Genomic DNA, 15,028 nt, shown 5'->3' on the forward strand with positions numbered 1-15,028 from the left:
GTTTTTCATTCGCTTGTTTCTGCTAGTTGTAGTGAAACATGTTATGACCAGGCGATCCTCAAGTGGTAAAGCCAATGGTGAGGCCTCCATCACATTAACAAAGCTGTGCTTTTATTTGCCATCTCAGGGACGTCTTGATGATCAGTTATGTGTAGGACTGTGACACTTCCACAGAACAGTTCTATGGAAGCATGAATGGCGACTTGCTTATCATTGGTAAAAGGCCTTTGTATACATTACGGATAGGTAAAAGTTCATTAGCAAAACAAGTCTTTAATAATGAAGGCCAAGGTTTATGTTTTGAGGTGGACCAACAGGACCTGGCTCCAAACAGTTTACATATTTGAGGCCAACACACACAACAATCTTCTTCCTTGCAAGATGAGCAACACAGAGCTGGGAAAATTGTCCCTAGGATATTTTTGCCAACACAGTCTCTAAAATGCAGCTGCACTTTAAGATATTTTTCTGCCACAAATGTATCCAGTTGTCCAACAAGGGCAGCTGTTTAATGCTCTAAGTCCTCACAAGATCAGGAGCTACACATGAACCTACTACCTGCTCATCTCCACCGACATAGTACATATAGTGCATTAGTGTAATTAATAAAGTGCTGGCTTGAACAGATAATGTGACATACTTGAAGAGAATGAATGGCAGCTTTTCTTTAATGAAAAGTGATGTCACATCCTCCCAATTTAAACAAACCTGAATTAATCCACAGTCCTTTGCAAAAAGTCGTTTGTCACCTTATAGGACAATATAGCACATGAGCACAGAAACATCCTTGCCCTCAGTCTAGATCACAACCAATCCACCATGCACAACAGCTACCCAGACCTGTCCGAAGGAGCAGCTGCCACTGTCTCCTGCAGGAGTGACAGGGTACCAGTACCAGACTGAGTACCGACTTCTGGCACAAACAGGGACACACTTTTTGCACAGCCTGCTGCCACAGCTGTGGGACACACAGCCATCTAGTGGCTCGTTCTTCAGTGAGAGACTGCTGGACAGGGGAGTGGTCCAAACTTTAACTTCATGCTCTCTATATATTTAGTAATGTTCTGCAGTTATTTCGATGTACTTTATTTCACTCCTGAATTACAGCAAACCTGGTAAACCATGGAATAAACGTAACATTTAGGAGCAAAAATTTCAAGAGAATACTGCATAGCACAACCCTAAGAGTTAAAAATAAAAATCTAACAGTTTTTCACCAAGTTTCTATTAATCACAAGGACTAGACAGAGATCACACATGTAGTTAAAGTCGTACCACGATTTCAGAAGCTGATAAAATTCAATTATGTCGGTAAACTAAAAAGCTACAAGAGTATAAGAGGTTGAGTTGAGATGGACCATTATACTGCAGCATTAAAACAAAACAAAACAAAACAACAAAACAACAAAACAGAAGAAGAGGCACCTGGTAGGAAAAAGCTTTTTATTTTATGATTATGTTTTTATAGGAGAACACTTACGTTTCAAAACCAGAGGTAATTGAAACACAACAGTAACAGCACATACCCCGTGAAGGTGATTTAAATACTACATATATGTAACCATCATCTACAAAAGAGGCCAACACACAGTTATGTGATATTCAGCCTTTTCCTACCAAAACAACCCCCAGCTGTATGTAATGCTAACTCCAGTGAGGAAATTGGACCCCAGAATTTCCCATTGTCTAGTTAGAAGTAAGAGATCTGCTGATCCTTACTCAGAGTTGGGAAACTTGTTTTTGCCTTTGCACATGAAAGGTTTGAGGTTCAGCCATTGGTTTGCGTACCTGAGTCATACTTTGCCTTTATCAGAAGAACCAACAGAGCAGCAATAAAAAGTAAACTGTATTTTGTTGTCTTATGCTGATTAACAAAACAGACTCTGTCCTTTGTATCTTAGATAATGAAAGACACTGAGGGTTAAAAAAATCAATTTCCAAGAAAATATCCTTTTCTTTCTTTCCATTTAAAATCTAAAATTCCTTTTGTTGAACACAAAGCTGTCAAATTTGATTTTGGAAGCATCTTCATCATTAGTGGACTTCTCTTCCATTCTGTTTTAAAGGGTTACTGCTACTGTCAAAACACAAGTTTTTTAGGCACCTCCCATGAGAATTCATTTCTTCCAAAGTGACCATAACATGCAGTCTTCTGGTATATGGGCTTTTTTAGGTCCAAATCCCTGTGTGTATAATAAAAAGAAGAGAAAATTCCTCACATTAAGTTAAGATACTTCATGATAACTACCATTAAAATCCTGATGCTGGTATCAATTCCATGCCCTTAGTCAAGGAAGTATATTCTGGAGATGCAAGCGTACCAGTAAACATGTCCAATAGACAACCATAAAAGTGACAACAACACTTAAATGTGAACTACAGGAAAAGTTATTGAGAATTATTAATTTTAACGGAAAAGATGAAATAACATTGAATTCCTTTTGTAAAACAAAACAGATCTTTTTCACAGCAAATTAACTTAAAATTATAGGAATACAAAAGTTATTTTATTTGAATTCCAGATACTACATAAGCCGAAATGCTAGAAATATATGCTTCATATGAAACTTGAAAAGGGCATCTGTTATCTTAAAATATATGGTACACTGGTAGATCCATAAAAAGTATCAACTGTGAAGACAGACAGAATGGCAGAATAAGAGAAAGTCTTTTTGTACTTCATGGAACAATCCCACGCTAGCTCAAGATGCTGACTCTAAAATTGTTACATCTAATGGTTTTGCAAGAAATCACTTCTAGGATGTAATCACCAATATATTTTTCTTTTTGTGTGTTTCTATACCTGACAATGACTCCAGGCCGAAGATCAAAGTTTTTGTGCACAATGTCCAGCAGCTCTTTCTCTGTTTTTTGGGAAGTTCCGTAAGTGAATAGTGAAATGGACAGTGGGTGAGCTACCCCAATGGCATAAGAAACCTATGGCAAAAAAGAAACCATAGCAAATAAACACAGCATCTCAGCTGGCAACAGTATGCAACAGAAGAAAGCATTCACTCATGAGCCATCTTAAGAAAACTAAGGCCTCTCCTTCACTTCCCATATTTATGCAATCTGTATTTGTAGAAGAAAAACAAAAACAAAAAACAAAAAACAAACAAACTTTGAAAATGCTAAATACTCTGGATAACTTTCTTCCCCGTCATCTGGATGCCCCATGCTTAATTCCATGACAGTAAGTATAAAGAGGGTTGAGGGCTCAGTAACTGTCCAGAAAAACAGCCAATAAAATGAAAGCTAAATTAAAAGTTCCAGCTTCAAGAAGCTGATAGTACATTAACAACATTATAGTGGTCATGAATTGAGCACATCAAGGTCTTCCTTTCTTCAACCCCAAGCTGCCACCAAGACTGCTTCTACTACAGTGTCTCATACGATGTGTATTCAAGGTAAAGTTGAAAAGGAAAAATCTTTTTTTAGAAAAGCAGCATTCATAGCGAACCATACCTGAACCAGAACACGGCGACATAGCCCAGCTTTCACAAGGGACTTGGCCACCCAACGGGCTGCGTACGCAGCTGATCGGTCCACCTTCGTATAGTCTTTGCCAGAAAAGGCACCACCTCCATGGGCTCCCCAGCCACCATAAGTATCCACAATGATCTTTCGACCAGTAACACCAGCATCACCCTGAATCGGTAAAAGAATTTATTCACTTTACAATCTATTTTATTACAACTCTTAAACAAGGCTACGCATTCTCCAGCAGACTAAAACAATGTGTAAGTTAAGTTCACCACATATGGGTTGCTGTGGGGTAGCAATGAACTTATTTCACTGAGCTACAACAGCTACAAATATTTTTTAAAGCCAGATTCATAAAAGACATTCACAAATAGTGATTGGTAGTCAAGCGAATGGGCTTACACCCAGATAGCTAGAACATGCACTGCCTGTTTCAAAAGTAAATATTCCAGACGATATAGGAACTTTGATTTAAAAGTTACCTATCACATCCAAACTGAATACAGAATATTGCTGACAAACCAAAAAGGAACCATTGAGAGATTTTACACTGTTAAAAAAACATCAAGCTTTTATATCTTTTGGTCAAAATCCAAAGTTCTGTGAATACTAAACAGTTTATGTCTTTTTATTTACCATCAAAAGGTATGCCAGCACTACCTTATACATCATTACATGTAGGCTGGCACCCAATACTTCCTTTACAGTAACATAAGAGAGTGTCACACAAATATGTACTAAAAACACATTTTCAACCTCAAAATACTTATAGTCTAATTTAAATTATACACAACAAGTATGGAGTAGTAGGCAGTTATAGGTAATGGAGAAAGAAGGATTACTTCTTTCTAAGAACAGATACTTATAGATTAATATTCTAAAATATTAAACAAGGAAGCACAGATAACCTTTTAGCTGCCTACACAGCTATCCTGATTGCTCCTCTCCAGTACCTGATATGTTCATTTGATCTTGGTTAGCTGATCGGTACCCCACTAATTGTCTGACCCCTCAATTTACTAAAAGCTTAAGCTTTCTGGTGTGAATGCAAACATGGTCAAATTTGAAAATCTGTTTCTACCTGTGCAGGCAGGTTTGAAATTCTTTGCCTACAGAATATCATGGCAGTAAAATTCATCTGCTGAAACCTTTTCACAGCAAACACAAGCAGAGAGAGAAAGTTTTTCTTAGAAAGACTGTGTGTATACATAGAAGGAAAACTTTGGTACTGTTTATTCCATTCTGTTAAGAAAGCAGATAACCGAGCTTGTCTAACGGAACCTGTCCTCCTGAAGCTCTGCTCAACTCAAACCTTAATTTCTGGTGGCACAGACAGTTGCAATGAGAACACTTTCTGTGGCATCATGACTTCACTGCAGAGCTGAGTGAGAGGAAATGGACAGCTGAAAGGAAAAAAAACCACCCCTCGTTTTGAAGGTGCTGAAAGAGCACATTTGCAACAAGCTGTAATGTCCTCACAGAACCAGCAGGTGTTGCGGTAGGGAACACAGTGACAGCAGCAAAATTACTAATTTTGCCATAGCCAGAATTCAGGTTACCACCCTGCTTGAAAACATAAAAAATCCCAGATGAAATACATGTGTCTTCCTTAGATGAACTGAGCTGGTGATTAAGACAGCCTTCCATAGCTACCATTGTTAAAAATAAAACTTATTAATACCCTTATGAAAAGTAATCAGGAACTTAAAGACATAAATGACAAGGAAAGAAATCGTTATCTTCTGTTTGCTGCAATGCTACTGGAAATTGCACAAGAGATTATAGCAGTTGTAAGGCCACGGACACACAGGCAGATTGATCCATGTTAAGTTAACTTATCCAGGTTTACAAAGCTACAAACACACACTGTGACATACCTGTGTTTGTATGTGCAAACAAAAGCAATACAGTTCCATTACAAGAGTAGAAAAGGTATTCCTGGTTGGCTTAGCAAATGGAACTATATTACGTTTTTATATGGGTGTAGCTCAGTGCACACCTGAAAATTTTCATGTGTAGCCTTTGCATGTAGCTATGATTGCTACATTGGTTCATTTGCTCCCAGCTGCAGCTCAAGTTTGCCTCTTAATTTGTCCATAGACTAGCATGTTGATGATACACAAAATTACAGTGATACAACCAATTCAAATACACAAAACTACATTTTTTGTATAATCATTATTATAATCACAGAATCACAATCTCAACACCTTCTTACCTATTCCATGGCACTAACATAAAAAAAAGACACAGCATCTTAGAAATAATTCTGGAAAATTCCAGTAAATGAATGAATTTGAACAGCAAAGGAAAAACCATGTCAACTTGGATTTGTTGTAAAATTGGACCTAACTTCAGGAAGGAGCTTTGAAATTTTGCTGTGATAGTTCTGAAGGGAACTGAAACCTAAAACATTGAGAATGGTGAATTTGTTTTCAAAACCTAAATCTCAAAGGTCCTGATCCTACAGGATGTAAAAGTTCTGCATGACTTATGTGAGTTCAGGATCAAATTACAAATCGCAGCTCCTGCATTGCACAGATAAAGCAAAAGTAATCATTATGTTCTCACCAGGAGAAGCCTATCAGGGGCCGATTTTCAGAACAGCTGGGCACCTTCCACTCTCATTGGTGTCACAGAACACTGCAAGCGATATAGATCTGAAAACCAGGTTTACCGTAAGAGACTTAAACCTTCTCTTGTTCATCTCTGTAAGGCGTGCTTTCAATGAGAAAGGATTGTGTGTCTCACTCAGTGCTGTACTCAAGAAGGTTTGAGAAAACACAGAGCTGGGCTGTATGTTCCACAGGCAATGTAAGATTCAGCTCAACTTGCCTGCCTACTCACAACACACGTGTGATATAACCATGCTCTCCAATGCTGCTTTGGAATACAGCACATGAAATCCTGGGTGCTTCTCCCACATAAAACTGCAGTTAAAACTTCCACTAGACAGCTTGCTTCTCACTGCCTAGGACAGACATGCCAAAAAGGCAAGCATTTATTTTGAGACACACATCCAATGACTAAGGCAAGCTGATAAAAGCACCAAAATAATACAACACAAACCTGAGGTCCTCCAATAACAAAACGTCCACTAGGTTGAAGGTGATAAATAGTTTTCTCATCCAGGTATTTTGCAGGAACAACAGCTTGAATCACACGATCCTTCAGGGTTCTGCGCATACTCTCCAGTGAAATGGTTTCATCATGCTGCACAGATATCACGATAGTGTGAACACGCACTGGGATGACTGCTCCATTCTCCTGGATATACTGAACTGTGACCTGAATAGATAAGGAAGAGAAAGCAAAGTTGCTGTAAAATCAATTACCTGTCTCCATCAAATGACATGCTCTCCTATTCCAAGAGAAAAAAAATCTAGCAAAATATCAATACTGACATTTTAATGATCACTGCTGACATTGTTACCAAGGTATGAGAAATTAAGCCTATTGCCTAATTCTTTGTGCAGTGCTGAGGGAAAAGAAAACCAAAACCAACCAGCCAACCAAACCAAATGAGAACAAACAAACAAAAACCAAACCAAAACAAACAAAACAAAACAAAAACAAAACAAAACAATACAAAACAATACAAAACAAAAAGACCCAATGTGGACAATCTGATTTTCTATGAAATTGTCCCAAATTTGTCTTTTGGTTGGGATTTCCAGCAAAACGCCCAAGCCTCAGAAATTCGTGTTCTTAGTGTATCTTCAAAAAGGCCAGCCTGAAACCCTAAATACAAATAAGTCCTTTGGATCTGCTGTCACTTTTCAAACAATCACAGACCACTTAGGTTTGAAGGGTTAAATGTTTCTTCCCTGGTAGATGGTTGAGTGCTCTTAGCACTCTGATACAGGTTAACCATTTTCCAGCAGTAACGGAGACAGTATCATCAGCAGTGGAAGTGCTTTATATGCTACTTTAGGTTATGTAGCAGGAATCCTGATACTCTGTACACCATCAATCGCTGTTCGTTTTGTTTTTTGTTTTTTAAAAAAATAAGAATTCTAGGACGGAAAGAAAAAAAAAATGTTAGTTTTCAACTCTCTGAACTACCCATAGCAGTATTTACCTGTGTTTTAGAGTCAGGTCTCAGCCAAGGAAGTTCTCCGTTACGCCTCAGCTCTGCTAACCTGGCATTCAGTTTATGAGCAAGAATAATTGTTAGAGGCATACATTCTTCTGTCTCATCTGTTGCATAACCGAACATCAAACCCTACAGGAGGAGAAAAGGTACTTCAATCACTGTTAAAAACACCACGATGAAAGGCAATGTGATTTCATGTGAAGCAAACAGTAAACAGTACCCTCAGGTTTACTTTCTACTGGTTTACATAACAGCACAAGAAGCCTAAACTCAAATCAGGCTGCAACACGTTACAGTGTAATGAGAAACAAACCATGTCCCTAGAATTTTTTACTGAAAGTTTAAAGGTTTACATGTTAAGCCGGAAACCTGGACAAAAATCGAGAAGATTATGTGAAAACCAACCAACCAAACAAACAAAACAAACAAAAGATTAAAACAAAAACAAACAAACCCCACAGGTTCTTTCACAGGAAAAAAAAAAAAAATCTATTGGAGCAAAACAATTTCAGGACTATTCTGTCATAGGAAAGGAGCTCTCATTAGCCTGGATAGGTTATAGAGGCTTTAATGTGTGAATACAGAGACACTCATACTGCAGTTCACATCTGACATTTCAGAGGAATGGGATATGAATACTCCATGAAGGACGTACCACCCAACAGTTAAGGCACCAGCCTCAGATTTTCAATGCCACACACTTCTAGTCACAGCTTCTATTGTTACTCAGTCATGTTCCCTGCGTCAGGTTATAATCTGTTAAATAGAGTTGGCAGCATTTTCTTCCTCTTCATCCAGTGTCAGTTGTGATTAAAAAAAAGACAGGAAGATACTTTGATACAATGGGAAGGGAGGCCATCAAAGTACCACAGAAAGTCAGATATCTTTTCATCTTATGTAGTATTATGTCACTATGACAGCATAAAAATATTTTAATTTATTCCTCAAGGGGTTTTTGAACAATATTAGCTCGGCTCCCGAACTCTGATATCTCCACTTATGGTTCTCAACAGCATTGTTATAAACTAGATATTGCTACTAATGATAACTACTGTAAATGTTAAACTCACTCATACTGGCATCAGTCAGATTATGGAGTTTTTATGTTAGCATCTTTCTCTTGGGAACACACCATAATTACCTACATATGTTATTTAGCTCATAGAAATGCAGCTTGGACAGCCTTAATTATGTGGAATACCTATTACAATAGCTGCCTCTGGGAAATAAGTGAGAATTAAAAGTACTCTGATGTACTTGTGTTCATTGTGCTAATGTTGCAGACAGTTGAAACATAGACTAATTTTTTGCTGTGTAAAATCTCAAGAGCTCTGTGAAAGTGAAAAGATCCTTTGTTTATTCCATCTTTGAAGACAGGTCTGGCTGCAAGCTCTATAGTTTAATGAATCTAAAGCTACTCAACAAAAACATTAAATACATAAGCAAAAAACCTTTGCTAAGTTCTAAAGGGCACATTCTCAGCTACTACAAGCTGCCAGAGCCCTCCTGACTCACATGGAGTGCTATAACAAACACCAGGCAAAAGTCTGCACTCCAAGAATTTGCAAGTGTTTCAATAAAATAATATTTTTTATTCTGGGCTAACTCAAGACAGAAGCATGGAAACCTTCTCATGGGTTTTGATTTAGAAAACAGGGCAATGAGATACGGTAAATTTTCCATTCAAACAGCTTTGATGTTTAGATGTGATGTCATGTCTACCTGATCTCCAGCACCAACATCCTCTTCATCCCTGTGTAGATGAACACCTTGGGCAATGTCAGGTGACTGCTGTTCCAGTGCCACTAGAACGTTACAAGTCTTGTAGTCAAAGCCTATTTGGAAAAAGGAATAGTGGCAAATTAGTGTTTCCTGTCACTGTTAAGGAAAGCAACACAGAACCATATGACAAAATTTTCATTCTGAAGGGTAGGATACTGCATTGAGAACTCACAACCTAACTGCTGTTTTTAGTGACTTTTTAATGTCAATACAACAACATTTAAAACCTTTTTTTGGGAGGGGGTGTGGCATATAGGGTTGTCTTTATTGCTTGTTACTGCTTGTTTTCTCTTGCACTGGCACTCTGCGCCCAACCAATTCAGATTATAAATTCTTAACTACAGAAAAATAGTCAAAAAAGTAAATAATCAGCCTTTCCCAAATAAATAGTATTAAAAACCTCTACTTAAATTCCTAGGAGCTGATGTTTTCAGCAACTTAAGTCTCTGCTCTCTGATACATTATTTTTAATACATGCAAAGCAGCGTCTGTACCTAAATCTCTTGAGGGAGTTTGTGTGAGAGCCATGAACAGGGAAAAAACCAGATTCAACTCTCACAGAAGTGGGAATTCACATTACTTTCAGAAATCAAAAGGAAGGTTTTAAAAAGAACTTGAAAGATTTACAGAAGATTGTGGCAAAATTCTCCACCTGTTCCTAGGTATATTAATAGTAACTTGCTTCTCTCCAAGTCTAACCTTCCCTAGAACTATTGCTACTGGCAGCTGCTGAACAAACTCATGTTCAGACAATACAACATATATACATGTCCATATTCACGATTCATTTGAAAAATGCTCTTCACCCTCTTTTAAGTAGGCTATGTAGAGAAGAAAATTATATTTCTGTGTGCCATTGTTTTTTTCTAACCTTTTTTTTTTTTTTTTTTTTTTTTACTTCTGCATAGAAATTGTTTTTACTGGGTCACTGCGTCTTCCCTTATATTTTTTGGCAGTTAGGATAAAAAGGAGATTTATGACCTACTAGATTTGCCAGCATTTTCTGAAAGCACTGCTGTTACGTGATGGTAGAGGTAACCTGCAGATGTGCTGATATAATAGTCTCCTGCCACAATCTCCATATGAATTCAATAGCAATTAAAGTACTGCAAGAAACAACTTTTGTTTAACCAAAAGCTCTTAAAAGAAACACTTCGCTGTAACAGTATACTTGGAATATTTGTAATGTATAAACTGATACATCGCAAATCAGAAGGTGAAATGTGTCTGGTATATAGAACATTTTGTCTTTTTTATCATTTGTACATTACACAAAACGGATTTGGACTGCACACTCCTCAGTCTAGGAGGAGTTGTTCAGAGCTAACAGAGCACCTTGCAAAGTGAGAACCGGCTTTACACCTGGGCATTCTAGATGCTACCACAGCACACATACACAACATTACAGTGAAATGAACTAGGTTTCTTCTTCCCACTCTTTCACATCAAGATGCTTCAATCAGCTTGCCAAATGAATAACCGAGATTCAAGTTCTTGCAAGTTTGGAGGAGCAGTAGATTCTGTGGCTCAAGTTGCAGTTAATTATTCTGGCATGGTACCACAGTTCAAAATATATTCTGCCTGCTCGACTTCAGTACTAACTAATATAGGATGGTTTTTCTACTTACTGGGATAAAGCCAGAAATTGTATCCCGTAGCACCATGTAAGCAGCTTTCACACAGGATATTCAGTTTTTATCAAGCTTGCTAAAGCCCGAATATGGAAGTGATGACAGACCTGTTTTGCAGTTGCCTATTGCTTGCTCTTCAAGGATCTTATGAGTTTTTCACCAACCTTTAGCTGAATCATCATAGCCAATATTTCTAATTGCATCTCGGACAACTCGTTGATAATCCACAATAGCATGAGATGTGATCTCCCCACAGAGCAACACCATTCCTGTTTTACATACTGTCTCTGAAAAGAGAGATGAAAACAGGATTACAACAGCAGAATAACCCAGCCTGCTAAGAGAAATAACAATATTTGTGATGATGGTGATTTTGAGAAATCTATTGGTCATATACAGTATAAGTCCTTTCTACCTATGTTTTTAGCATTATTAGCTCCTTCTACAACAAGCCTTTTCATACTCACCATATGTCTGAAAGTAAGGAAAAGACTAATATGTCCAGTTTACAAATGGGAAAGTCAAAGCACTGAGCAGGATGCAGTGATATGCACAGATTTTAGTGAAGTAAAGCATTAAACTGTGATTTCTAAATGCACTTAATCACTCTAAGATACATACTGAGGCTAAACAAAACTCATCCGTGATCAACCATTTTGAAAACTTGTCTCTAGTCCCAGAAGGCAGAATCTGAAGATGGGGTTTAGTTACATAATACATGAACTGAGGTAATGACCTGAGAATTGATAGCACAACTCTTTCTGAAGAGATTTCAAAAAACAAGCAGTTATGGGGACTTGGACTGAAAAAATAGTACTTTTTTAGATGTAGTAAGTCAACTTTCAACAAAGCATTCAAATATTCTTTCAAAAATCCACTGTAATGAAGCCAAATCTGTTTCTCCCAGGAAAATTCAGTCCATGCACAAAATTAATTATCCTATCCTTCTACAGCCTACTTAGGCTTCAATCTTTACAAAACTTCTACTTTTTCTTCTCATTCCTCCTTCTTTTGAAGACTGTAATTCTCATGTCATTTTTTGAGAGTAGAATGAGTCAGCAAATAATAGCATCAAGATCGTTGCAAACATCGTAAAAAAAGAACAGTGACCGGGTGATCGTTTAAAGCAAAGCAGCAAACTTACCACAAGCAACCTTGGCATTTGGGTCCTGTTTGAGATGAGCATCTAGAACAGCATCACTAATTTGATCACAGATTTTATCTGCAAGACACCAAAGCACTCAACATGAAACATGGACTGTTAGCATCACTGTGAATAGGTCGATATTTCAGTGAGGACTTTTGTTGCTTATTACTGGAATATTTAAGCTAGATAAATAGAAAGACATATGAAACATCCTGCAAGCAAAGTCAGTAGATACAATAGGGAATTTACTTACTGTCGTAAACTCATACTGACTACAACTTTACCTGTAATTTTCTTTCCTTCCTTCCTTCCTTCCTTCCTTCCTTCCTTCCTTCCTTCCTTCCTTCCTTCCTTCCTTCCTTCCTTCCTTCCTTCCTTCCTTCCTTCCTTCCTTCCTTCCTTCCTTCCTTCCTTCCTTCCTTCCTTCCTTCCTTCCTTCCTCCCTCCCTCCCTCCCTCCCTCCCTTCCTCCCTTCCTCCCTTCCTCCCTTCCTCCCTTCCTCCCTTTCCTTCTTCCTTCCTCCCTTCCTCCCTTCCTCCCTTCCTCCCTTCCTTCCTTTCCTTCTTCCTTCCTTCCTTCCTTCCCTCCTTCCTTCCCTCCTTCCTTCCTTCCTTCCCTCCTTCCTTCCCTCCTTCCCTCCTTCCTTCCCTCCTTCCTTCCCTCCTTCCTTCCCTCCCTCCTTCCCTCCCATTTTAATGAATAATGAATCTTAATCAAATAATGTAGCTAATCAGATGAATACAGAACTGCAGCACCCATAAAAGTGCCTTCCACATGAAAATGGCAATTTTTCTCATATAATTTAATTGTATCGTTTAGATGTTGCCATAACATGCTGTATGGTAAAACAAATTAATCTCCTGCCTTGACAGTTGCAATGTAATCTGTTGGAAAGCAATGTTTTGTTAGAGTATGTCATTAGAGACTCAAGTCAAAATAAATTCTCATTTATTTTCATGAGGAAGGTGTATATTTAGCTAAGAGGGACAAATCAACGAACGTGATTTGGACACTCATGTCTCATATTAACCACTTCAAGACAAAAAGAACGAACACAAGAGACGATTAGTAAATGTAGGCTGCATTGGAACTTTCAGCCTTGAAAGAGCTGTACATGGGTTTCTAAATTTGGGACAATTATTTCCAAACAGGAACAAGGCACCATACTTTCAATTTAGTTAGGAATCCAAATGAACTTTGTTTAGCAAGACTGGGGACAAAGGTGGCAGAGGTGACTAAAACGTATCTCTTCTTGCTCTCTTTTCCATTCGTATAAGGAAATACAGCCATATTTTCAATCATAAAAGAAAAAAATTATTGATGAAAATATGTAATTTTTTTATTACCTGGGTGGGACCACAGAGCAAATGGGATAGAATGACCTTCTTAATGCAGGTCCGATGCCCTGTAGTAAACTCCTAGTGACTGGGACTGCTTTGTAGTCTTTTCACCAACCAGAGCTTCTATGCTAGGAACAATCTTTATCCCTGTCCTTGCTCCAGATGAAGCATGTCTCACCTGCACTAGATGCCAGTGCCCCATGTTTGTCTAAGGTCACCGTAAGGCACATACAGGGATATTATATGCATTATTTCCAAAACTTTAAAGAAGAGTACAAGCAAATACCATATGACTGATTCATCCTCTTTTTTCCTCGTGGCATCTATCTGGTACAAAGAATCTTATGTTTGCTTTGCATGCTGTGGTTGAAATTAATTTATGAACTAAAACTCTCATGAAATGTCTCCAGGGAGCATTAGCCATAGTAGGCAGGGAAATCAAGAAGTGAAGATTTAACAGGATGTTTTCATGGTGGGGTTGTTTTTTTTTTTTGGGGGGGTGGGGGTGCATGAAATGTATCAGTATCTACACTATTTCATGGATACTGGTAGATGGAAAAGTAGATCTTTTGCTTCTCTCTCAGGGAAATAACATAGCAAACATTCATGAACAAAAAGCACAGTCGACATTTACAGAAGGAGAGAGATTGCCTTACAAAATGGTTACTCTGAAAAGATTGTGACAGAAAAACAGAACAGTTGTCCACAGAAATGAAATAATCTCCATACAATAACGTTACTGAGATTGCTACAGAAATACTAGATTTTGGTGGTGGTATTCCAAAGAAGACATTAAGAAACTGTGGGAGGGCTTAGAAAATACTGAGAAGAATGTCCCAAAATCAGAAAAATCTGTCTTACAGGATTAAATCAATCAAGCTCAATCTAGTTTTGAAAGGCTGAAGGAAAGGCAAACTACCAGAGGAAACCCTTATATAGGCACTGGGATCACAGTCTCTAAGAATCTAGAAATAATATGCTGAGAGAAAAGTCTTTGTCTGATGGATAATAATGTAACTAGAGTTGATAGCTGGAAATTAAAGAGAGACAGATAAAGATTCAAAAAGGAAAATCTTAAAAGGGTGAGAGCCATTGAAACCATCCATCTAGTGGTATGCAGGATTCCTTGGTCCTTCGAATGTCTAGATGAAAACTGGGTAACTTTTTTAAAAGTATGAATGAAATTCAACCATCATTTACTGGCATGTTTGAAGAATACTTGCATGAAATATCATTGTGCACGGGCATCAGACCAGATTATATATCAGAGGTCCTTTCTGGCCTTATATGAGAACTTAATCAATTAAAATAATATATTAGAATAATTCAGTCTACTATTCTGTTAGCATACCTTTAGGTTAAAATAGGCTGAGACAAATCAGTTCAACAATTCATGTAATATCTGATTGTTGGTGTAACAACCGGCAGCTCTAGTGCAACTAGATCCAAATTCAGATACAGATACATCTATCAAAACTGGAAAGAGAAACCTAGCTGGATGATTGGCTGATTAATGCATTAAATTAAAGGCATGTCTATCAGTAAAGGT

At 37.9% G+C, this 15,028-nt stretch overlaps 1 protein-coding gene across 1 annotated transcript in view; it reads right to left on the bottom strand.

The window, feature by feature from the left end:
- Window positions 1-1,260: 1,260 nt before the first annotated feature.
- Window positions 1,261-15,028, bottom strand: part of MAT1A (methionine adenosyltransferase 1A) — a 30,302-nt gene continuing 16,534 nt past the window's right edge. The window contains exons 3-10 of the mRNA XM_082053586.1: window positions 12,137-12,214; window positions 11,157-11,279; window positions 9,302-9,414; window positions 7,565-7,708; window positions 6,553-6,771; window positions 3,466-3,648; window positions 2,804-2,937; window positions 1,261-2,183 (exon numbers count right to left, since the gene is read on the bottom strand). Of these exons, the coding sequence (XP_081909712.1) occupies window positions 2,081-2,183; window positions 2,804-2,937; window positions 3,466-3,648; window positions 6,553-6,771; window positions 7,565-7,708; window positions 9,302-9,414; window positions 11,157-11,279; window positions 12,137-12,214 (1,097 nt within the window). The 3' untranslated portion in view covers window positions 1,261-2,080. The remainder of the gene's footprint in view (window positions 2,184-2,803; window positions 2,938-3,465; window positions 3,649-6,552; window positions 6,772-7,564; window positions 7,709-9,301; window positions 9,415-11,156; window positions 11,280-12,136; window positions 12,215-15,028) is intronic.

This window comes from Streptopelia decaocto (assembly GCF_964273445.1).
Source record: "Streptopelia decaocto genome assembly, chromosome: 5".
Taxonomy (NCBI): domain Eukaryota; kingdom Metazoa; phylum Chordata; class Aves; order Columbiformes; family Columbidae; genus Streptopelia; species Streptopelia decaocto.